We start from the raw sequence: 25,804 nt of genomic DNA, 5'->3' as shown, positions 1-25,804 counted from the left end.
ACCTGTGATGTAAGGAGTGGTCTATACATGCACACATTTATATAGAAACACATAAATAAATTAAATTTGTTACATTTATCTATTTTAGGAAAACATCAGCAGAAGGGTTGGTTCCCAAGAAAGTGTGTTGTAGAACTTACCAGCATTCACTGTGATGTTAACAAAGTGCAGAAGAAATCTCAATGAGAATTTTGTTAGGTTTACTGAATGCTACAGGATAACCTTGAGAAGCATATCTGTTGATAAAGGGTTGTGCATTGTAATGTTTTATTGTTAATTTTTAGTTAATATCAGATTGATACGTTTTTATTCAAATAAGCATTATTGTGCTAGATGTTATTTAGATCCCATTTGGTCAATTTGGTTTTGAAATAAATGTAATTTTTTTTGTTATTGAGTTGTTGATTTTTCCAGTTCATATATATAGTTTCTAAAACTTGCATCTGGTTGCTGAAAAAAAAAAAAAAGAGTTACTTTAAATGTAATGTTTCTTAAAGCATTAAGTTCTGTCTTCAGTATACAATATTTATTTTATACAAAGACCTATCAATTTTTATCCATAATATACAATTCCTAATTATTTGTACAATAAATAGTCTTCAGTTTCCTTTATTGAATCAATTCAATAGATAAACAAAAAGCAAATTTTAATAGACAGGTGAAACAAAAGAAAAATTGTCTTTGAAAATCTGTGTAACAGTTTCATATTAATCTCTCGTTGTCTGTATCTCCAGGTAATTTCTAATTGCAGTCATTTTTCAGAAGACCATATTAAGCTTTAAAATATTTTATTTAAAAGTATTACAAACTTGTTAATTCTTAACAAAAATATCACATTTTCCCCTATTCAGTTGCTTATTATTTTAACTTTGCATTTTAAAATAGGTAATGGATGAAAAGCCAAAATTGTATGACATTATCTAACCGAATGTGCAACAGTATTATTTAAATATTCTACTACAAGAGTAGAAACTGTAGGTTATTTACGTATGCATTTAGCTTTGTAACTTACATAAAAACTTAAATATCAAAGAAGAAAAGAATTTCACAAACCTTAAAATTGTTTTGTAATTTGTTTTAATGCCCTATGTATTGATATAATTAAACTTGTGGTAATTTTTGTCTTTATATATTTAAACTATATTGTGTACTTCAGTCATTAATGTCTTATGTCAAAAAAGTAAACAGACAAAAATAGTTCTTAAACTTATAACAATGTAAAATAGATTCCTGGTAACTTGTACTAGTAATTGAAGTAGTCAGAGATAATTACTTCCAAAGCTATGACACTTTTTTGATGGAAGACTTATTTGGTTACTTGTCAATATTTAAAGTGATTAAATATATTGTTTACTTACTGTTCCATTTTTTGTGTTGAATCAAAATCAGTCATCCTATAAGCATTTCTATTACTGAAATACTTAAAAGGGAAATCAAAACTCTTAATCTTTTACATAATTGTAATTTTAAACAAACTGATGTGTAGAAAAATAGATAATTTCTAGGCTCAGTCAAATGAATTTAAAAAATTTGTTTACATGTGCACTGACGTAAGAAGAAAAAGGAATTACAAGTATATTTGGAAATGTGCACATAATTAGAACTGGGTGTTTAATATAATTGACTACCTATGAGCATGAATTAATGTTACAAAAATAATCACATAAATGGAGTTAATGTTTCCAATTTGTAATCACAACAGATATTTTGGTTTCTTATTTTCAGGTAAAATTGTTCAGCTTGATGAAATAGTATAATGACTCACAAAAATAATAATTTTCTGCTTATTACTATTTTCAGTTATACTAACTATCAAAATCTTGTGTGAATAATCAGTTAGCTAAAGGTAATGTTTAATTGATTAATACCACTAATTATCCAGATCTACACAAGATGAAAATAGTCACCCTAAACGGATCTGTACTGAGGCCACCACTTATATGTTAATGGAAACTTTCTGGAAGATATTTTTATCAAAGATAATTCTCATGAAATAATAGTTGAAGAATTCAGAGAAATTATTCTCTGTCTACAGAGATGTATATTGAAAAGAAGCAATGAACCAATATCCACATGTAATTATACATAAAGTATCACAAGGTAATTATTTCAGAATGTTATTTCATTCTTGGATAATCAATCCTCATTATATTATTTGAACTAATGATACTTCACTCTTGAAGTGGCAACAATTTTTAACTATTAAAAGTTTATATGGTTTGGTTAATGTTCTGAAACAATGTCTATCAGCTATTTTTCATTAAAACAGAAGTATAGACCATAAACTTGTAGCTAATGATCTGGTATTTAAAAATGGGTATCAACATTGTTCTCTCCATAACAGCCGTTCTGAGATACATTTTTATTTCAAGTGGGTTTCTCATCATCAAGGATCTAGTGTTCAATTCCCCATGGTGGACACAGCAGATAACCTAATGTGGCTTCACTATAAAATTTTTAAACAAACCTTGAAAATGAAATTCCATAATATCATAATGGTGCTATTCAACATAATGCATAATGTAATACAGAAGAAAAGAAACAGGAAGAAATGATGCTTTTGTTAACATTTGTAATTATAAATTCAATATAACATTACAGAAATGTGATATATTTATATGAACACATGCTCTTGCTAAAAAGTGCAATTTAAACATACATCTGTACATGTAAAAATAAAAACATGCATTTCTCTTAAAAACCTCCAAAACTTTACAACTGAGAACATAGTACCCAGATTACTTTGTATGTATTACCATAAAACATTGGAGAAAAAAATAATTACTTTACAAGTTTATATTATATATTATCATAAAATATTTGTTTACTATATTTTTTTGCAGCTCTAAGTTCTTAGATTTCATTCTTCAGAAAAAAAAGAAAACAGTGATCAATGGCATTTGTTTCATCACAGAGCAAAAAATAACTATAGCCTTCATTTTATCACATCTAGAACTATATATACTTGGCATGCAAAAGCTTTAATGAACTATTCATTACTTTCAATTTTACTGTCAACATAATTCAAGTATTCCTTTCCGATAGTTAGCATGCAGAGAGAGAGACTGTTGTCAGGCATTAAAGTCTTGGTCACAGCCCACAATAAGACAGAACTAAAATTGAAAACCAGAGCACCGTAGACACTGTACATAATCCTGTAATAGGTAGGAGCCTCTGCCAAGTGTTTACGACTGTATAAGTAGAAACCTGATCCCAGGTGAGAGTTGAAGATTAGGCTGTTTAATATAGCTGGATTGTGCTTGGAAGATAACCTTTCATTGGAAAAAAATAACAAACTATTTTTCACTTTGACTGAAATATAAAAAAATGCCCTACTCCTCTCTTTATTTGTATTTTTTGTTAATATAAGTTGAATGTTTAAACTTTTTAAAAAATCAACCAAAATACAAAACATCAGAGGTAAAACTAGAACATATCTGATTCATTGTACCTTTCAAGTGGTAATATAGAATTAGCTTTTTCTTTGATTATTAAATTAGTAACTTGCATACACTTTATAGAAACTGCAAATTATTTAATCAGTCACTGCAAGCCACAAGCATACATTACCCATGCTTCAGTTCTATGTGAAAGTGCTCCAAATCCCCAGTTGGTGTCTTAAAAATCAGCATAGAAAACCATTCAATATTATATTTAAAACACTGAAAATTTTCTTGCCTATGGGCCTGAGCCATGAATCTTTTAAATATTTAGCAGTGTCTCTGAATTTAATAACGTATAACCAATTTAGCATGGAAAAACTTTCATAAGTTTATAAGTAGACTGTCAGTAAAAATACTGTATTTTTATTTCATATTTTTAACATGTACACCATAATTAAATATACAACTTTTTTAGGTAACTTGCATTTAGGAGTCAAATAATTTTCACACTATAGTGTAGATATAAATATTGATCTGTATACTAAGAGAAAACTGCTTAAACTGTTTCCCTGGAAAATGAGCAATTTACCAAACATAATGTAAGTGAAATATTGTGTGTACATACAGCTACACATTTCCTGTACCAGTTATTTAAAATTATAAGCACTTCTACATTTTTTTCATAATCTTCTGCACAGTTCTAACCAGTTTGCATGTTTCATTTCTTTAATCTATACCACAGATTTCATACTAATTTTTAAAAAGCAGAAAAGTCTGTATTTACTATATAAATATGTAGTTTTAATCTTTCACTTAAAAATATATTTATAAAATTAAAAGCAATTTGTTTAATATTAGGTTGTCCAAAAATAAATGTCATTCTTGAACTGCAAAGTTTAGAAAAGTATAAACCAGTGTTGTTAAATATCTTTTCATCAAAGTAAGTACCATTTGCTTCAACACACTTTCACCAATGTGTAACAATGCTGTTTATGCCCCTGTTGTAAAAATAAGTGTTTCTATGGTCAATGAACTCCCTGAAAGCTTCTTCTGCAGCTGCCTGGTTTTGAAAGTGTTTGTTGTTCAAAACGTTGTCAAAGTACTTGAAAAACATGCATATCTGCAGGGAAAAGGTCTGAGGAATAAGGTAGATGAGGCAAAAACCTCAATTCCCAATGTTATATTTTTGGAATATTATCCTTGACAGGTTTCATAATGCCAATTTTTTCTTTATCTTCAGTCAGCTCAAGTACAGCACACTTTTTATTCTTTCCAACTGCACTCGGGTGGTTGGCAATACTTGATTTGCTTGTGTCTAGCTTTTCTGCAAGCTTATGTACTGTTGTACGAGGGTTTGTCTCAACTGCTTCCCTTAATATGTTATCATATAAGCATGGCTTCCCTCCACAACCTTCGTGGTCTTCAAGACTTTCATCTCTGTGTTGAAACCTTTGGAACCAATGCTGAACAGTACATTCAGTAACAGATCCATGGCCGAATGCCTGGTTGATGTTCCGTGTAGTTTTGGTAGCTTTTTGTCCAAGTTTGAAGTCATAGAGAAAAATCAAATGAAAGTTCTTGTCCATCCTGCCTTGAAGATTGCAAAACTTACTCTCAGTAGAGTTGAAACAACAGACAATTAAGGCAACTCGTAAGCAACAAACATTGGATTAAACCAACCAACAATAAGTAACTCAGAATTCATCCTCTAAATGTCATCATGAAAACTCTGACATTTATTTCTGGACAACTTAATATCATTCCTCAGCTTGTGAATATGAAAGCTCTCTTATTCACAGTTTGATATGAAGTATAAGTTTACCCTGTCACTGGTAGCCATCTAAACTTCTCCCTTTCTAAACAACTTATTACTACTGAAACTTAACCCCAGAAATTACAAAATCACAACTATAATAATTAGTTTTTTTTTGTATGCTTTTTTGTTTGTTGGTTTTGTAGTTAAGCACAAAGTTGAACAGTGGGCTATCTGTGCTCTACCCACCATGAGTATCAAAACCCAGTTTCCAGCATGTGTGTTTGCAAACATACTGCTGTGCTACTGGAGGGCATTTTCCAAGTAAAGTGAAACTTTAGTAATTCTCAATATTAAAATCTTTCTTTCCAACTAATGTCTTAAATTTATCAATTTCTCTACTTCTATCACTTCAATAAGTGCTTGCATATGCTTTATGATTAAAGGACTTTTTTAAAGCATGCTGAGTTTGTACAATAGATTTCATTTGAAAGGTTTGGTCTATGCTACAGCTGGTAGCAAGTCATTATGTAACTTAACCACTGTATTATGAAAATGAAACTACCTCAACTGGAATCTTTAGTTTCGTTTTCCCAATCTTAAACATGTGTCCTCTTATCCTACCATATACACAAGATTATCAGTGTTATTCATACAGTAAATAACTAAAAAGGCCTAGAGGACACAAGTTTATGATATGAGAAATAAAAGCTGAGCCCAATAAAGACGGTTTTATTTTTATGGAATGAGTTGCCATCAGAAGTATAATGGAGGCCAGCATTCAAACATAATTTATTTTTCTCAAAGGTCAATGTGCAAGGTCAGCTTTGAAGAACCAAATGGATCCTTGTCATCCATACGCTATATTACATTGAAGAGTGAACAAGTGACTTCCTTCATTATTCATTTGATATTTCTGTGTATATATGTTTACAACCTAAAATTATAATTGCCTTACACTATCGAAATGTACTTTCTCTAAAAAAAGGTTTAAAAATCGTAGTCAGCTATTCCCAGATCTTTTTAGTTCATATACTTCACCACTTATTAAAGTTCATAAAATTAATTCACGTTGAGGTAATACAAATATGGTTGTACATATTGATTAAAATTTAAAAATCTCCAAATGTTTTCAAAAGTAGTTAGTTACCTTTAATACACATTTAGAATAAAACGGATCGAATTATACATCTTTTTTTATTTATTTATACAATAACTTCAAAAAAGTTATGCTTGTATACTGATTTTTAAGATCGATGTTTTTTATCACAATAAGATTCACATTCGTATTTCTCAAAACCACTAAACGTTGTAAAACGTCCGATTACTGACAACGAGTGCTACACAATGTTATGAGCTTAAAAGTTAAATCTGACAGTTAAAACTGAGAGAAAAAGCTTTCTTTATTGCACCAACTCATTTTACATAATTAGACTCCATAGGATCCTGCACCAATTACTTAATTTGCAACAATTGTCAAAACAAATATGTTAATTAACTCACCATGAAGAAACCTCAGGACAAAACTTAGTAACTGAAATTAGCGAATAACTCAGAGCCCCAGCTAAAGGTACATAATATGAATATACATAATATGGAGTAAATGGTTTTGTCTCAGGTATTTTCAACCTAATCCACTCTGGCAACAAATAACGATATTTGCTACTTGCACCTGAATTTCTTACGTCACTCGTACACTTGGCAGACATTTTTAACTAGTGGAAACACTTTCGTGTGAAGGTTTTTTACAAAAATTACCGTGCACGCCTTTAAGAGAAAATTATTTTTTTACTACGTTTAATTTTTTAATATAAATTATATTTCTTCCTTCCTACTTGGAAGACTGAAATATTTTAAGAATGCTAAAACTTGTGTTTGGAAAGAAACGTTTGAGTAGATAAAAATAACCTATACGTGCATATATACACAGAGTAAGAATTACAGTCTTAATGTCATAAAGTGAAAATTTATTGACCAGTTAAATTTGTTTATAAGAATTTGATACGTGTTTATTCTATCATATATCTCAGTACAACGTTTTAGATACGTATACATATATATATACACGGGATATTGGCAATGTCTCACCCAGATATTTTTATATAGTTTACCTTTTTATTTATTTTTTATTACTTTCTTGAAAACATCTTGAAAATTGTTTGCTTCAAAACGAAAATATAATTAGGTTGGTAAATTGTAATTATGGCTTGTATTTTTCAAGATGAAAAATTAGAAATAGGTGCAAAAATTTCGGCACTTTGTTACACAAAATTGACGTCTCATTAAAAAGAAATGATTCGATTTCAATAAAACAATTGTCACAGATTTTTAGTCGAATACAAGAGATTAAGACATACCAAAAAAACAGTTTTGTCTGAACACAAAAACTACGACGACTTAATTCTTGAACAGAAAAACTTAGAGCAACTGCCCATAATTGAAATATAGTTCAAAAAATCTTCTTGAATATTTATAAAAATTAGAGAAATTTTGATGGTCGACTTCATTTGATTACTGAATTCAAATCTTGTAATTATAATTTTTCACAAAGTATGCATCTTATGCTTCATCAAAGTAATGCTAAATTTTTGCAATTAGTAAACAAGATTACTGTGTTTTATAGTGTTAGGCTAAGGTTTCTTAGTTTTTTGCTGGTTTTGTTAATTTTTTAGTGGAACATTTGTTACATCATAGCTGTACAGTATCAAATGGAGTTTGAACTCTCGTTATGACTGTGTGGGCCCGGCATAGTCAGGTGGTTAAGACACTCGACTCGTAATCCGAGGGTCGCGGATTCGAATCCCCATCACACCAAACATGCTTGCCCTTTCAGCCGTGGGTATGTTATAATGTCACGGTCAATCCCACTATTCGCTGGTAAAAGAGTAGCCCAAGAGTTGGCGGTGGGTGGTGATGACTAGCTGCCTTCCCTCTAATCTTACACTGCTAAATTAGGGACGGTTAGCGCAGATAGCCCTCGTGTAGCTTTGCGCGAAATTAAAAATAAAAGCGAATTATGGCTGTGTGTGGATTACTTGAAGAGTTCCAAATCGCGATGCATCTGCATACTGGGATGCCAGTGTATATGTCAACGATGGAAGGGTATGTTGTATAGTGCCGGAATAAATAAGGGTAGGTCGTTGAAAAAGATGTTGTATGGTGCCAGACTAAGTACCGACCCTTGCGGGATTCCTGTTGTTAAAGTAAAAGGATGTGATCATTGTGATGTAGAATTGATGATTTTGAATTTAGCAACACGGTTAGTCAATCCCATTGTGCGTTCGTAAAAGAATAGCCTAAGAGTTGGCGGTGGGATAATTAGTGCAGATAGCCCTCGTTTAACTCTTTGTGAATTTTGAAAAGAAAACAAACATCCCTTGGTAAATAAATTCGGTATGTCTAACGAAGTGATCTAAAATCTACATGTCTTTATTTCCCGGTTTTTGTTCAGAATCTCGTTGGTTTCAATGTATGAGATGATTCTGCTAGTTATGAGTTTTTCGATAATTTTCTGCAAGTGTTGAATAAGTTAATAGACCTGTAATTTCCAGGGTTATTTAGACCAATATCTTTCAAAGGGATAACTTTAAAACTAGACTAGAGTAAACGAGAGAGAATTGGATGGGTGAACCTGACATAAAATTATCTCATTATTATCTGTTAGCTGTATTTGTAGAAATGTGATCTTAAAATGTTATCGTTAAATAAGAGCTATTCCTTGACTGTCAACTGATTTAACTTTACGAACAGTTTCAAAACCAGGTAAATTAAAACTGCATTTTACATTAAGTAGAGTTTCATTGATACATATATAATACTTCTGTTTTAATTGACTTAGATAATTGAAATAATTTTAATTGTTTTCAGTGCAACCTACGTTGAATATTAATTTGTAATAAAAGAAAACTATTATTAAAATAAATACGCGTGCGAATTTCTGCGACCTCTATTAAAGTTTCCACTGGATTTGTTTTACCCAGGCATCCCATCTGTCAGGCCCGCCATGGCCAGGTGGTTAAGATGCTCGACCCGTAATTTGAAAGTCGCGGGTTTGAATCCTCATCACTCCAAATTTGTGTTTGCGTTTATTTATCATCTTATTTTTAATAAAGTATTAATCAAAACTTGCATTAATTTCTCTAAGTAGACGACATTTAATAGTTACAATATTTATATGTTGTAGATGAACGACCAGTGATTGTGTAGTAACACACCATATCTGAAATATAAGCAGAACTCTGACTTTTATGAAGAGTCCTTATAAAAATAGAGTTTACTCGTTTTTCAACGCAGATATTTTCCAAGTGCTCATCTCGAGGGCGAAAAGTTGCCCTTCTATTTAATGATGTAATAGTAGGTGAATGTTTAAGCATTCACCAGTACATACACTTTTATTTGATGTCTTAATCTACAATAAAGACGGTCTTACGGTTAATCTACATTAGCTATTCAGTTCACTTATTTCTCACACAAGTTAAAACTAGATTATTTAGTCAAACACGAATAATTTTGAAAAATTGTGCTTTATTCTACACAATAACGAGAGGATAATGTGATGCTTGTATAAAAATCACTTTACCTAAGAATATTGCACATTAACTTTTTTTCAGTAACGCATTGTTAAGAAAGTAATTAAGTTGGTTTTTATTACATCTGCCTCTGTTATTTATAATTTTATTGGGTAACATTTGCATGGTTTGCTTGTAATACTACAGAAGGTATTAAGATGTTGAAAATAGACTTCTTCAATAATAGTTAAGGTGACGGTCTCGAGGTTGCTTGCGTGTTGTCAGTCGCTCTGGATAAGTCTGATATCACCTTGAAATTATGTAATGTTGAAGTTTAAACAGTTTGATCAGTCAGCTAGTCAGATAGAAGTTATTTATAATCCACACAAGTAAATAAATACTCTGTGTTTGTCTTATTAAAATGATTGTTTATTGTGCCTTACAGTGAATACCCTCTCTCCTTGTTTATTTCTCACTAATTCAGCAAGTTCGGATAAATTGAATTACTCTGCAATAAATAAACTGTCAAAACTTCTCTTATTTAGTGGGCCTATTAAGTTAATCTAAATAAAATAACTTTCACCTGTAAATACCATACTGTCAAGAGTAAATCTCTTGAAGTTGTTTTTCAAAGGAAGTTGTATTTTAAAAAACGTGTCCCAGACTAAGAAAACACGGCATTATATACTGACTAAAAATTTCAATATTTGTAAGGTACAGGAACGTACTGTTTACAAACCTTACGATCATTCTCACGTTAAAGCTGAGGATGCTAAATCTCTGAGGTTTGTGATGCCCTTAGATGTCAGGGGCCGTAGGTGTGCTACACTGAAACGGTGGGACGTACCCCCGTCCTAGGGCACAGAGAGCATACACGTTGAGACTCAACAGATGGGTTTGCTTGGTTTGAATTTCGCGCAAAGCTACACAAGGGCTATCTGCGCTAGCCATCTTTAATTTAGCAGTGTAAGTCTAGAGGGAAGGCAGCCAGTCATCACCGCCAACTCTTAGACTACTCTTTTATCAACGAATAGTGGGATTGACAGGAACATAATAACGCCCCCACGGCTGAAAGGGTGAGCATGTCTGGTGCGACGGGGATTAGAACCCATGACCTTCAGATTACTAGTCGAACGCCTTAAAATAAATATATACTTTTAAACTATAGAATAATTTTTGATACCCATTAACCTTATTGTTAAGAACTTCTCCGTACCTTTAACGTTCACTTACCATGCATTTTCTCTATCCAGTGTCCCCCAATGGGATAGCAACAAGTTTGCGGACTTACAGTGTTAAAATCTGGAGCTCAGCTCCCTATGATAGACACGCCAAAGAGCCTATATGGTTCTAATTTAAAATAAACACTCTCCAGTATAGGTGATATAATTGCATTTATCATTCACTTTGATTGTTGAGCAATTTGAATAAAGAATGTTCTTCCGAGTGTAAACCTGGGACTTCTTTCTTTGTATCAAACTTGCTCGAAGTCACGTTTCTACTCTATATTTCTGTTTATTTTATTAATTTTTTTTGGGTGGTGGACGGTTATCCAGCAGTTTTTATTCAGAATCTAACAAAAATCAAGATGGTTTATATGAAGTTCCATGCCATGCCTTTCGGTTTTTATAACGCTTCTGCCACTTTAGAGAAGCTAATGGAGTTTATGCTTGGAACCAGGGGATCGAAGGCCAGCCAAGTTACCGGGGACAATGATATCATAGAGCTTCCTTTAATTGCATTTAATAACTTCTGCTGATTTTTCGTAAAAGAAATTTAAGTAACAAATTTATTTGTGAATCTATGAAACATCAGTAGCCATTTTAGCCCATTAACTTGTATGTATTTCTAGTGAACTCTGGGATATCCCAGCTGCTCCCTTGCTCCCCTCTCATCAGCTTTGATGAGAAGTAATTGCTACTTTACATCGGGGTATTTAAATTAATATAAACTTTGAGTGAAGTAGAGATTCTTAACGAAATTAGTGTTTTATCCTTGTTGTAAAAGCTCGTTATGAATCATCATCACTGAAGTCTAGTGAAATACTAAAGATTGTTTCTTGTTGCTTGTTATAGGAATGACATATGGTAGCGACAGTGAATCTTTTGATTACTAAACTTTGTAATATAAAGAAGATTTTCAGCAAAATCTTCTCCCTTGAGGTAAACAGGAACATCACCACTAGCTAGTTTTTTCAGATTTAAAGCATAGTCGTGAAATAACTGATTGCAGTTGCTGAGCTGAATGCCATTAGTGCACAATGGAAAATCTGTGGACTTACACTACCAGAAACCAGGTTTCTATACCCCAATGGAAAAAAACAGATAGCCCTTTGTGTAGCTTTGTGCATAACAAACAAGCCATTATATGTAATAAAAAGACTTCAGAAATCTGATTACATACAGCAAGCAGTTTTTAGTAGAAAGATCGAAAAGTAGTGTTATTGTTTTTGAATTTCGTGCAAAACTACTCAAGGGCTATCTGCGCTAGCTGTCCCTAATTTATCAGTGTAAGTAAAGGGAAAGCAGCTAGTCATTACCACCCACCATCAACTCTTGAGTTACTATTTTACTTACGAATAGTGGGATTAATCGTAACATGATAACGCCCCACGGTTGAAAGGACGAGCACGTTTGGTGTGACGGGGATTCGAATCCGCGACCCTCATATTACGAGTCGAACGCCTTAACCCACCTGGCCATGCCGGGCCATAAAAAGTAGTGAAAATTATTTGTTCTCAATGTCTGATTGTTTTACCCATTTTTTAAATACTTTTATTTTCTACTATACGATTAGATTGCAAATTAATATTGACTACTATTGTTTGTTCACAGAATATCTGATCAACGTATGACATGTTACGATAATCTGATTTACACATGACTGTATGACGCCCAGTGGCACAGCGGCATGTCTGCGTACTTACAACGTTGGAAACATGGTTTCGTTAACCCGGTGGGCAGAGCACTGTGTAGCTTTGTACTAAACTTCAAATTAATGCTAAAATGAGTTAACTAACGGAAGTAACCTGTTATTTTATAAAAAACAAATTCAAAAGATAGTTTAGCTAAACGGTAGAAAAAAGTGAAATACAAACATAATAATAAATACAAAGTATGAAAAATAATACCTCCTCACAGAGGGCGTGAAAAAGCTGTATGCTGTTATTTAACTAAGATGTTAATCATATATTGTTATATTAGAATTGTGGTTATGGGCTGCATACAGCGAATGTTGTTCAAATATATTGAGAATCTCTTTATTTCACCAAAGAAAGTCGAGTGCATCAATAACAATTTTAACGTGGAGAAAACTTGTAATGACGTGACTGTGTGAGTTCACTGCCCTGAGTCTCGACTCATGGTTCTTTAGTGTCACGGATACTGTTGGTGACAATGTTACTTTAGACTTTAGTCTCTATTGTATATTTGAGTAGTTGAAGTAAAGTGTGTAGATAGTTATGATCCAAGTGGAATATTACTGTTAAACTAACATTTATAGTTTGTGATTTCTTTAATCTTTCAATGTATATATGTGATATTATTAATATAGTTGCTTTTAACATTAAAGTTAAACTAGATATTTGTAGTTTAATACAAAATGCAGGGTTTAATTTTCTATTGTATCAGTTTTTTTTTCTTATACAAGAGACTATACTTGCAAATTAATTTCAATCAACTGAATATTTTTATTTTTGAGAAGTCAGAAAACGTTCCTGGTAACATCTATTCAAATTGACTGATTGAGTGATAAATATGCTAAAAGTAATAAATAAATGCAACATAAAATTTGCAGATCTTTAATTATAATTCTTAATTTGTATACTTCATCTTAGGAACCTAGGTTTCAAATTCTTTTGCTTAACATTTTTCGAAATGTATAAATGTTGAATTATTTCATTGAAATAATGGTGAAAATAACATAACATCTGGGTGTATATTGGTCCATCTAGGCTGCTCCATTCATTAAACTAAACTTAAAAAGCCAGTCCTTATCATTAAATGTTTATTAGACCTTCTCTTAAACTATGAAATGTGCTCCAACCCATTCCAATGATCAACAGTTGTTAGTGTTAGAAAAGTAAACTTGTAAGTATGTTTTCTTGTCCTGCTATTTTCAGCATTAAGTAAAAAAAAATATATCAGCTTTATTGCTTATTTTAAATGCTTCAATCAGATCTCTTGTATAATTTTTTCTAAGAGAAATCCATTTCAGAGAATTTAACACAACTTTATTTGACTACTTTTACATATCGGCTCTCCTTTGAACCCTTTCCAACAAGTCAGTCTCCTTCTTAAGGTAAAGGACCCAAGACTGAACAAAGTACTTCAGATGAGGCTTTGTCAATGAGGTATATAATGAAATTATAACCTCTTTAGATTTGTATCCAGTATTCCTATAAATAGTGTAAAATCATATTTGTTCTACCACTAGCAACAGTACACTGCTTGGATGACTTATGAAGACTGACAACCATTTCTCTGAGATCCTTTTTTTCATAGCAGTGTAAAGGCTATTCTCATCAAAAATTATAATTTAAATTGTAAACCACAAGCGTTATTTTCTTTTATTATAATAACTTAGAAAACAATGATTTATAAACATAATGAAATTATTTATTTTTGGACAAACATATTACATATTTTGACATTCCAATGATCTGTTGAAATATTTGACATGTTCTACAAAGAATAAATCATTTACTTATGTTTATAAATCATTGTTTGCTAACTTATGTTAGTATAATATTCTTCCTTACTTAATTTATTATAATTGAAAATAACTTAACATTTATATGTGTAATACACCAAATCTAAGTCTATGTAAACAGCAGCACTCTCCCCACAGCCTGAAACAGCAAATACAGTAATACCATCAACAAGTGTAAGCAGTGTATCTATTATTTTTTCATCTGTGTTCCAGAAGTAAATAAAAAAAACAAAACCAAAAAGTCTTGATGCTGAACCATGTTTGATTAAACTACATATACCGTGTTTCTCCGATAATAAGAGCTACCCATAAAATAAGACCTAGTGTGATTTTTGGGGATAGTTTTAATATAAGCCCTACCCTTAAAATAAGCCCTAGTTAAGACTGGCAGGAAGAGGAAAGAAATAAAAAAAATTAATTTATTAATCAGTTTAATAGTTTAATAATAGTTTATTTTAAATGGTTAGTTTAATAGTTTTACTTTGTAACTTCATTTTTTTAATATATCAAAATAAGACATCCCCCCGAAAATAAGCCCTAGTGTCATATTTTGGAGTGAAAATTAATATTAGCCCTGTCTTATTTTCGGAGAAACATGGTATATCAACCTTCTGGTTTTTGTATGCAGCACTTCTCTGATTAGTGAGGCAACTTAACCCCACATGTATATTTTTAACAAGCCTTTTATGTGACATCTTGTTAAATGATTTCTGAAAATTTTGATATACAATATTGAAACCTTTACCCTCATCTACATACTGTAAGCAGTAACCTCTTCAAAGAATGTGTTAAGATTGGTAAGGCAAAGTGTTTTCTTTAGTGAAACCATGTTGACTATCCATCAAAATTTTATAGTTTTTTAAATATATTTATTAAGCATCTTTCATCAGATATTAAAAACATTTTCTGCCACTGATATAAGACTAATAGGTCTATAGCTACCTGGAAAATTTTTATCACCTTCCTTGAAAAGAGAAGTAACATTAGCCAACTTCCAATCTCCTGGCATATCTCCACCATTTAAGTACTTACAAAAATTATGAACAAATGACTTGCATATCCAATACTTAACATCTTTAAAAACCCTTGGACGTATGCTATCTGTTCTATGAAAGTTATTTTTCACATCTTAATTTTATTTTAAGTTTTTTGAAATTAATGTGATTATCTTGTTCAATCATTTTTCCATCTAACAACTTCAGGTAAAGGAATATTGATTAAATGTTCAAAAATAAAAACTTGAAGACCCTAATCCTAATCTAACATTTTGTCTTTTTTTTTTTTTAATCAGCTTTGTACTTTTAAGATGTATCCTGTTCTCTTTGTTTAATCTCACATATCAGTTTTGTCCAGTACACTTCAAGGTCATCATTAGGCCTATTCACTATTGCCATACCTGTCTCACTTTCTTTCTACCCAATCACTAAAACAATTTTGAAAAATTTACAAAAATGGAACACCACAAAATCAGTTTTATGGAATAACTGGAATATACTCTCAATTTTTCTTATCACTAACATTTGAGTGGTTGAGCAATTTACTTTAACAGCATGTTAGCCCCCAGTAAAAGATTCTCATGACAATTTATTTTGCTCCACTACCCCTACTGGATAAAGAGTATTTGACAATTGAGATGGATGTGGTATCAAAATTACTGCACCACTAGGCTACTCCTTGCCTTGGGGATGTTACACTTTGTGAATTTTCCCTTTCTGACAGTATTCAAAATAGCGTTTAACTTTATTTCTCTGCACTAACCTCTCCACCATATTCATTGTGGAATTCTAGCTCTTTATGGGGCAGACAGATGAATATCATTTCAGTAGCTAATATTTTCCTTATCTGAAAATGTATTTGAGATAGAAACTATCCATCCTCTCTGAACCACTTCCCATATGTAATCTGTGTTGTATTTCATCAGAATGAATAAATCACTTTTAGGCACAGAAATTGCAAATTTTTATGATTTTTGTTTTGTATTCTTCAATAGAGAAATCTAAATACTACTGAAAATCTTCATGATAAAGTTTTTACTCTGATTCATGAGTATCATATTATTTTCCATAATGCCATAAACATACAGTGTAGGGATATGTAAGTAATGAAATGAAATAAATATGACTTACAAATATAATTATCTTACACTTAGGTCATTTGAAGAAGAGGACTGATTTATTTTATCCAAATGTTGGTAAACCTTATGGCTCTGTAAGATTGTTAGTTATTTAAAAGTATGAATTTATTGGGAAGAATAAGTAAACAATTCAAGTTAATTGTGCTTCCTTTAAAATAATTTATTTTTTATTTTGAAAGATTTGTAAGTTATCATGAACTTTTTTCCAATTTTAGAAAGAAATTGAAAAGTTAAGAGCAGTCATTGGTCTTTTACAAAGGTGAAGAATACTTTAATGAAGGTGATATTTCATGATTTTGAATAGACATGCTTTCCTTTATGACATCATGGTTTATAAGTGCAACAAGATCTGTATAGTGATTTTTTGTTTGAAGAGTAGAACTGTTGTGTTTTGAGAATCATCTATGTAACACTGAAAATACAAATCTTTAACAGTTGACTACTTTGAGATCAGTTTTTTTAAATGATGGCCAAGGAAGCTGGCCCAGATTGTATAAATGCTGAGATTGATCGCCTTAATCAACAGAAGATGAATGGAGATTTAAGTGACACGGGAGACGATATTAGGATTAGTTTAACTTCATTTGACAGAGATGAAGGAAAGTTTCCCTCAGAGAAATGGAAAACATTTGTTGCTTTTATCTTCATGTCCTGGAATCTAGTCTTAAATTTAACCTGCCTTTCAATTGTGCACGAAAGAATGCCAGAACGTACAAAGTTCCCTCCATTACCGGATATATTTTTTGACTTGTTTCTGCCTGCTGAATGGGCTTTGGATGTGTCCGAGGGTATCATTGTAGTAGCTGTATGGTCAACACTGTTTATAGTTTTTATACATAGAAATAGGTGAGTTGATAGTACATAAAGGGTAATTAATTCTGTTTGAGTCAGTTTTAATGAAATAAATAAAATATCCATAAGTTTAAATTCCTTATCTTCAAATAACTGTAGCTGTAAAATATGTATAAATATTTATTTAGAATTTGAAACTAACATTTTTGTATTAATATAGTGGTACTATGTACAAAAAATCAGTTTTGATCATCGTGATATGAATGAAGCAAAATATTCAAATTACTTATTTGATTTATATTATTTACTATCTGTTTTACATGTTAGAACATCCAATGTAATGAACTTTCCAAAACAACTTAGTAAAATTAGGCATTTTATGAGCTAGATTTAAGGATACCCATTAGAGAATTAGCAAAATTAATTGCAACAGTGATGGTAATTTTTTCTATACATTTTTTATGAGATGTTGAATGTTGTTAAGAACACTACAGGAAACAAAGTTATGGACACCTACAACCAACTTGGCACTTACATAGTTTCAAAAATATCTTTGTCTTTGAGGGCCACATAAAAGTTTTGTTTTTTTTTTGGGAGGGGAGGACTTTTTTACAACCTTTGTTGGGCCAAGTCTACTTTTCTTCATCTCCAGATTTGGAGCAAGCAGTTCACATATCTCTCACCTCTCATTTCTTGCAGCTTAAGATGTTCTATCCCATTGTTGATGTGAATTTTTTTTTATGCTCTCCTTCTCATGGGTTGGGCTCTTGTGCATTTCCTTTGATGAACACTCCAAGATCAGAAAAATGTCTTCTCATATCATTGGCTTGATGATCAGACAAAGACCAGAGTATGGCAGAGGTGTTGCTTACTCCATTTCATCCAGACCTATGATTGTTCACAGACTCATCTTTAGAGGACTGTGGTTTATATCTTGACTCCTGGGAGAGTTTTGATTTCTGGTTGATCAAGAAGCTTTCCATCCCTGTGACCTTTCTCAAACCTGTAGCAGTTCTTTGAGCTTTGTCCCACTTCCTTTCCTACAGGATGGTGGTGGTTATGAAACATTCTAATATTCCCATAATGGTCATTTATATTACAGAGCCAGGGGGTACCAATTTCTGATTTCTCTGCATTCAGATCCTGGATTTCCTTTCTGGGTCCACATTATGGTTTTAGCTTGCTAATTTCTTGGCTACCTGAATCTGATGGTAGATCATTTATCTTTTCCCAACAAAATTCTTCTTATGGAGTGACCCTTCAATCTTTAGGTGGATGTGTTATCAGTTAGGAACACACCTAATATGTGCCTTTTCCACTCACTGGAATATCAAACTTCCTTCCTTTTAGCCTCCCTTTCCTCACTTGCTTACTCTGGGGGTGATTACATTCTGTCAAGATTGGAGGGGTCTCCACATACATGCTTTCTCTTCCACTTGATTCCTCTACAGAATTCTATTCTTATTACAAACCATTCCATGTCATTCTACTGATGACTCCATCTTGGGTGGCACAACCATCATTCCTACTGCTCTGACCCTAAATTGTATAACTTTCCCAACCCTTACCTCTGTCTTGGTTTACATATTTTTTACCTTGGTCAGGCATTTTCTTCCAAATGTCACCATGCACTGTCCTCTTGCGTGGTTTTTGTCAGGTCCATTGTCTCAGACCAGGGTCTGACTTCACGTGTTGCATCTTTCCTTTCCTGATTTATTAGGCTTTCTTCCATGTCCATTTACTGCAGCTGATGGTATACCTTCTGCCTATGATCTCTTTGACATGGCTTCTTTCTCACTCTTCTGTTCCTCATCTTTTCCTTTTTTGCTTGTTTGGTTGTTTGACAAAGGCTTTTTCACTTTACCTGTGTCTGGCTATTGAGCTGCATATTCAAATACCTTCTATTTCTCCAGATGTTATCTGATTTTGTCTTCCCTTGTCATATCCCTCCTTTTTCTGCTTTTTTTAAGTCATGCATCCTCCATGTTTATTTGATTTAGATTTCAGCATGCTCGTCTGTGCCTCTTCCATCCTCCCTTTGAACGTTTATTTTGTGTTTCATCTACCATATCTTCCTCAAGACCTATTTCCTTCTCCTTCTTACTTGTGGACATTGTCAATCAGATATGTTACCATTAATGTTACCCATCTTCTCTACCACTCCTCTCATATCATACTTAATCCTAACTGGTCCTTCATTCTTTGGACTTATGCTGCTTGTAAAAGCTGTTTGGCTTTCACATTCATTTCTTTAATTTCCATCTCCAACTAGTATTGCCATTCTGATTCTGATTGGCTTCTTTTTCCAGTTTGTTTCTTACAGTCTTAAGTGACATACAGCTTTCTTTGGGATTTTAAGTTCTTGACTTTTATTCCCTAGAATCCTTTCATTTCCCATAATGTCTCCTGTCATGTTAACTGGTTGGGTTTAGACTTATCCATGGAATGTTGCTGTCGACACTGTTTTTTTCTTACCATTTTCATCATATCACCATATCTATATTGATTGCACTGTAGTGCTCATTGTTTTCTACTTCTTTCACTATGTGTGTGTGTGTGAGTGTCATCACAGAGCCTGTTATGCAATCAATTGGAGACAGGCTACCTCTCAAAATAGGAAATTGCAGACACCTGTTTCATCTTCTTCAGTGTGATATTCCTTCAGATCCCACCACCATGTTTATTTCTCCTTGTATTTTGTTCTTCCAGTAGATCATGAAAATTCTAACCTTTTGAGCTCATTTAGGAGGAAGCCTCCATGGTGCACCACCTCCAGTGACTGGGAACCATGGAGGCTTCTTTCTGAGGGAGTTTAGAAATTTACTATATATATTTATGATTATCCACTCAGTGAGAAGATGGCAAAGCTGGTTTCCCTCCTTCCATTTTAACTGAATGTTTTTTTCCCAGGCAGACAGTTGTCCATGGAAAAATAAAAAAATAGGTTGGGGCAGGTTTAACCTATGCAGGATCTTCCTTGTAATACTGGATTCATAATGACACTGTCCTGTTCCTGATGTATGCTGTAAAGGACCCTTTTCTTGTTAATTCCAGTTGCAGGAGGTTCTTTCCCTGCTTCTACGATTGTGGGCGTGGGACTTGATCTGTCTTCATAATTTCAAATGCAGAATGTCTCTTCCCTGCATTTATGGTTGAGTGGAAGCAATGTCATGACCCTGTAATGCAGGGTTCATCTTCTTGCTCCTATGGTTGGTTTGCAAGTTTTTTGTTTTGACTGAAAATTAACTTTGTAATTCAAGTTACTTGTTGTGTGACACTGTTTACTTACATTTAGGTTTAAGAGTGTGTATAACATGGTCTACATATCCCAGTTGCTATGTTTATTTTGCCATATATTACATTGTTACAACATATATTCCTTGATTCTCCAACTCTTAATGCCAAGGGTTAGCTATAAAACTTCATGTGTCTGATTTGAGGTTGTGAATGCACTTGGCTAATTCTACTTATATTTCACTATGGATTGTACCTCTCAGAACAAATTATACTTGTACACATAATTTTTTTAACAGCAAATAACATACCTGTGTTTATTTCAGAGCACACCCATTCATTCTGGAAGTTGCTTCTCATCTGGTTTCTGGGTTGTGTGTTTACACCAGCCTCTCCACCTTTGCATTGTGGGATTCTAGATTTGTGTAGGAGGGAGCAAGTACCTATTGAAAGTACATTTTCAGTGTTAAAAAAATGTTAACTTCTGATACAGTCTTGCATCCTTTCACACACTTCTCACTGCTGTGTTTTTCTTTTGAGCTTGCCAATTCTGAAAAGTAAAGATTGAGCAGGAACAGCAGAAAAAGCTAGCTGTGCCAATATTGGTTGTGCAATACTATTGGCAGAGAGTAGTCACATGGTATGTACACGTCCTCCAGTGGCTCAGTGGTATGTTTGCAGACTTACAATGCTAAAAACTGGGTTTCGATACAGACAGCCCATTGTGTAGCTTTGTGCTTAATTCAAAACAAGATCATGGTATGTACATGTTCAGAAATGGTACAAAATTGATGTATTGACTGGCCACTGCTCATGAACATTTTCTAGCAATGGTTAAAGGGCAGAAATGAATTAGATGGTTTGATGTAAGGATGGCAAGTACTTATTGTAAATAAATTTTCAGTGTAACAAAAATGTTAACTTTCAGGTATAGGTTATTCCTGTAGTTTTAAGTAAAAAAAACAATTTTGCTTTATTTTCCAGGTTTATCATTCTAAGAAGAGTCTTCCTTATAATGGGCTTGTTGTACTTCATGCGCAGTATAACAATGTTTGTAACCCAAGTACCAGTAGCAAGCACCACATATTATTGTTCACCAAAGGTAAAAACGTTTTTTTTTTGTTCATAAGAGAGAGAGTTGAAGATTGGTTTTGTGCTTGAAATGAACTTTCATTGTTAATTCTCCTTGGTGCTGATATTAATTCAATGTTGAAACAAGTTTGAATGTATTTAACCCATTTTTCATTTTGTAGAGATGGGTAATAGTAATGTCTAGTTATTACTGGAATTTGAAAGTTTTAAATTTATTATAATAGTATCTTAAATATTACCACATTCTGTACATTCATATGACCTAATTGTTGTCCAGAGAAATTTTCAGACTATGTTGAGCTTTCAAATCCCATAATTAAATGTCTCAAAGCCATTTATGTAGTTTTCATTAAGTATTGAAATTAATATTTCTTCTTTTCACAGTTAATTAGTGAGGGAATATTTAAAATATTTTTATTTGATCTTAGATATTGAAAAGTATTCAGAAAAATTATAATTTTCTTCTGTAAATATTGTAATTTTGTATTAAAATAATAGTGGTGCTCTAAAATTCGAGTTCTTTAACCTGTTGTAATTATACATGGATCAGGGTTTGTAAAGTGTGACCTCCAGCTGCAGCAGGGGTATGTAATTTTTTTTGTAATTTCAATTTCTGGATTCAAAGATTCAGAAATTTTCTGCCACACCAGTATGTAAATCAGTTACCTTCAAAATGTGAATTTATTACAATTAGCATACCTATAATTTTCAGAAATTTAATGATTAATATATTACATTTTGATAAAATCTGAGTATAAAGTCACTTTTAGTTAGATGATTCAAAGCTAATTTAATCATTGTCTCTGTGTGTGTGTGTGTGTGTGTGTGTAATGGTTATGCAAAAAATTAATTATCTTCATGGTTTAGCATTTATTAAGTAATTAATAAACACTTTTCTCATTTGTGGATGTTAATGCTTTAACTTTACGACCATTGATTTTTTTTGACAATATATGTCGCTTGGGAAATGACCAATCTTCAAACACTTATCTGTTTGTTAGTGTGTATTATCCAGATCTTCCATTACAAAACAAATTCTGTTTCAAGTAATTGAAGAAAATCTTATAAGGCAGTGCTAACAAGTGAATTTTTATTGCATCATTAAAAATGTCATTTTGTAACAAATGAATAGTCAGTTAAAATTATCATGCAAGTGTTCATGTCATGATTAGTTTACTGTCTCTTATTTATGTTTTACATTTTCTAAATTCATATAGCAATCCATCATGATTAACACTTTTGTGATGAGTCATTTGTCAAATGCCATCATCACATTTATTGACATGTATTCATAATTTTATTGGTCTACTATTGTATGAATTTATGTCAGTAAGTTTGGAATCAAATTATATATTATAATTCAAAATTTAATATTATATCTGAGTTGATTTCATAATTTAAAAATAAATATTGAAAGAACATACTTGTATATAGATTTTAGTGAGTAATGTGGTATGTTGAATGCAGCACTGTTTAAAATGCAATGTTTGTGATGTCAAAATACTATGTTTATAGTTTCATACAAATCAGGAATTAAAATTACTGATTACAAGGCAGAAGACAAAATAATGACTATGTATCTTTATTTTGCTGAGATATGGTTTATGTACTGAATCAAACACTGGTCTCATTCACCTTTTTCCATTTATGAAATGGTTCCTCACATACACTTACTTCGATATATGTCATGAATAACCAATTAATAGTTTAGAATACCGTCTAGTGGTTTTCACAGCCAATTTAATCTGTGAAAAGGCTACCATGTTCTTTTGAACCAATATTTCAAGAAAGTAGGTTATATATTTTAAAATCTAAACACATCTTAGTTACTAAGGTTAATAAATTAGTGGAACTCTGGCATCAGTATAGTTATGTTTGATTATTTAACTGTATACCCTTTTGGTGTACATGTTGAGGTGGACCTCCTAGGGAAGGTTGTTTTTTTCAGTTTACCTCCTCTGGGATCTGAACATTCACCTCCATGTTTGCTGTGCGTGATGACTCGTCAAGGGGGAGGAGAGGATCCTAGTGGTTGAGGAGTCCAACCCTAACAGACCACCACTTGGGCCTTGAATTCCTGTAGATGGATGGCCTTGGGATGGCTGGTCCACTTGGGCTAAGGTCAACCAAGTACTACTGTTGGATGTTCTCAACAGATGTTGTGGACATTGTATCTGATACTGGTGTTTGGGTATAGTGCTCACACAACCCTGGCATTGCTGCAGCATCTTTGTTTGGCATTGTAGTGCATCCTCTCATAGGGCTCCATTGTGGATGAGTTCAGCGGGTACCAAAAAATTCTTCTTTTTATTTTGGATCTTCCAAATAAAAACTTAAAAAATAGTGAAAGAACAGTCCATAGGTAAACGACCACGTCTTCAACATCTGTAACACCTGTACCTCACATTCTATATTACATTTTCTTTCAGACAAACCTTTAGGGCAGATGTCTCCCTTTTTTACTCAGAAGGGACCAGAGGAACTTGCTGGCTCTCCAAAGTCAGTCAAAAAGCTTTGCTTTGGTGACATTGGTGGAAACATCCACATCTAAACACAGTGAACTCCTTTTACATTCAAAGGCAATTGGGAATATACCCATTGAGGTTACTCCCCATGCTACTTTGATTTATCATGAGAAGTTATTGTTGAGAGGGACTTGAAGAATATCCCAGAGTCAGAGATATTCACTGGTTTCTTCATCCAAGGAGTTTCTGCAGTGTGGCATATCTCCACTTGCAAAGATGGAATTATGATGCTGACCAGTGTCCTAATTTTAACATTTAGATTGCCGCGTCCACCTCTCACCATCGAGACAGGTTATCTTAATTGCAAATTATGACCATACGTTCCAAACCCCCTCAGATGTTTCTGGTGTCAGAGGTTCAGTCACTCAAAGACATCATATGGTGATTCTTTGATGTGTGCTCATTGCAATGGCAAGAACCATGATGCCTTTGAGTGTGAAATGGACCCTTATTGCATCAATTACAATGACTCTCACCCATCCTGCTTTCGTTTTTGCCATAAATGTTTGGAAGGAAAAGAGGTGTAGCGTTTGAAGACTATTCAAAACATTACTTATCCTGAAGCTCGATAGTTGCTGTCCACCACTTGATCTTAGATATATGCTGCTGCACTTCATTCCGCTACTACAGTGGGAATGCAAATGGATCTCTCTGTGCCTCCAAAAGAATCATTCTCAAACCATATGAAAAATAATTTGACCTCCATGGTTAAAAAAGTTGATAAATCAATGCCAAAACCATCTCTGTCCCTAACATTCATTCCAGCAAGAATCCACTTCCTTTGCTTTCGGTTATGGGCATTTCTTTGATTATATCTTTGTTTCACACCCCAAATGCAAAACAATCATTTGTTCATGCCAGTATTTGTTGGAATCCTCTTCAAACAACAAAACCTGCTCAATCAACTCAAGGCAGGATATATGGAGTTCAATAGACCTCTCTCGAATAAAGAAAAAGATGTGGTCGTAAACAGAAGAGCTCTCCACCCAATTTGCCTGTATATGGTTGTCCTAACTAGACTACACATTGGTCACAGTTTTATAACTCATTGTTTTCCTTTATTTGGGACTGATGCACCTATGTGTTCTCTGTGTGACCTCAGGTTACAATAAGCCACATTTTATTGTCTTACTGTCATTTGAAATATCAGAGCTGGTTGGAGCATCAGAATATTAACACTGAATATTATGCTAAGATGTATTAAATGTTGGAAGATGGGGTGTTATAGGAATTATGAACAGACCTCATCATATGTTGAAACATGAGTTATAATACAAGTTATTAACAGATCTCATCATATGTTCGTAGATTGGGTTTAGTAGAAATTATTAACAGACCTTATGGATTGGAATATGAGACATAATAGAAGTTATTAACTCTTGCAATGTATTTAAATCCCTTTCTACTCAAGTCACTGAGTTGCATTCAAAATTTAATTAAAGAACTTTATTATTAATGTTTGGCAATGAAATGTATGTTATAATTTGAAGTGTTATTTTATTTGTTTTAATTCTTTTATTTTAGAAAAAAATATCTTAAATAAGAAAACCCCAGTCTAGTAGATCTATTTAGATAACAAGTACATTTATGTGTCCTAGTGACAAGTATGTTCCAAAGTTCTTACAATGGACTGTGAAGCTAGAGATAAATATTTCCAGCCCATGATATCTGCC

The 25,804-nt window shown here is 32.8% G+C and overlaps 3 protein-coding genes across 7 annotated transcripts in view; 2 read left to right on the top strand and 1 right to left on the bottom strand.

Moving 5' to 3' along the window:
- Positions 1–1,364, top strand: part of LOC143254387 (palmitoyltransferase ZDHHC6-like) — a 53,263-nt gene extending 51,899 nt beyond the window's left edge. For both annotated transcript variants that reach the window (XM_076509491.1, XM_076509492.1), the window contains exon 11: positions 89–1,364. In XM_076509491.1, the coding sequence (XP_076365606.1) occupies positions 89–186 (98 nt within the window). In that variant the 3' untranslated portion in view covers positions 187–1,364. The remainder of the gene's footprint in view (positions 1–88) is intronic.
- A 1,191-nt stretch (positions 1,365–2,555) lies between these two features.
- Positions 2,556–7,013, bottom strand: LOC143254388 (uncharacterized). Its single transcript, XM_076509493.1, has 2 exons — positions 6,640–7,013; positions 2,556–3,272 (listed from the first exon to the last, which is right to left on the bottom strand). The coding sequence occupies exons 1-2, from the start codon at positions 6,843–6,845 to the stop codon at positions 2,990–2,992; spliced, it is 489 nt and encodes a 162-aa protein (XP_076365608.1). The 5' UTR covers positions 6,846–7,013; the 3' UTR covers positions 2,556–2,989.
- A 5,638-nt stretch (positions 7,014–12,651) lies between these two features.
- The window catches only part of LOC143254386 (phosphatidylcholine:ceramide cholinephosphotransferase 2-like), a 24,719-nt gene continuing 11,566 nt past the window's right edge, over positions 12,652–25,804 (top strand). Inside the window, exons 1-4 of one of the 4 annotated variants that reach the window (XM_076509489.1) lie at positions 12,763–12,976; positions 13,931–13,995; positions 16,704–17,334; positions 21,499–21,616. In XM_076509489.1, the coding sequence (XP_076365604.1) occupies positions 16,952–17,334; positions 21,499–21,616 (501 nt within the window). In that variant the 5' untranslated portion in view covers positions 12,763–12,976; positions 13,931–13,995; positions 16,704–16,951. Of the gene's footprint in view, positions 12,977–13,930; positions 13,996–16,703; positions 17,335–21,498; positions 21,617–25,804 lie in introns of all 4 variants that reach the window. The other 3 variants (XM_076509490.1, XR_013030178.1, XM_076509488.1) reach the window with 3 other exon arrangements.

Source organism: Tachypleus tridentatus, chromosome 6, assembly GCF_004210375.1.
Source record: "Tachypleus tridentatus isolate NWPU-2018 chromosome 6, ASM421037v1, whole genome shotgun sequence".
NCBI classification, from domain to species: Eukaryota; Metazoa; Arthropoda; class Merostomata; order Xiphosura; family Limulidae; genus Tachypleus; species Tachypleus tridentatus.
The sequence above is the reverse complement of the archived record's forward strand: the minus strand, read 5'-3'. Positions and strand labels throughout refer to the sequence as shown.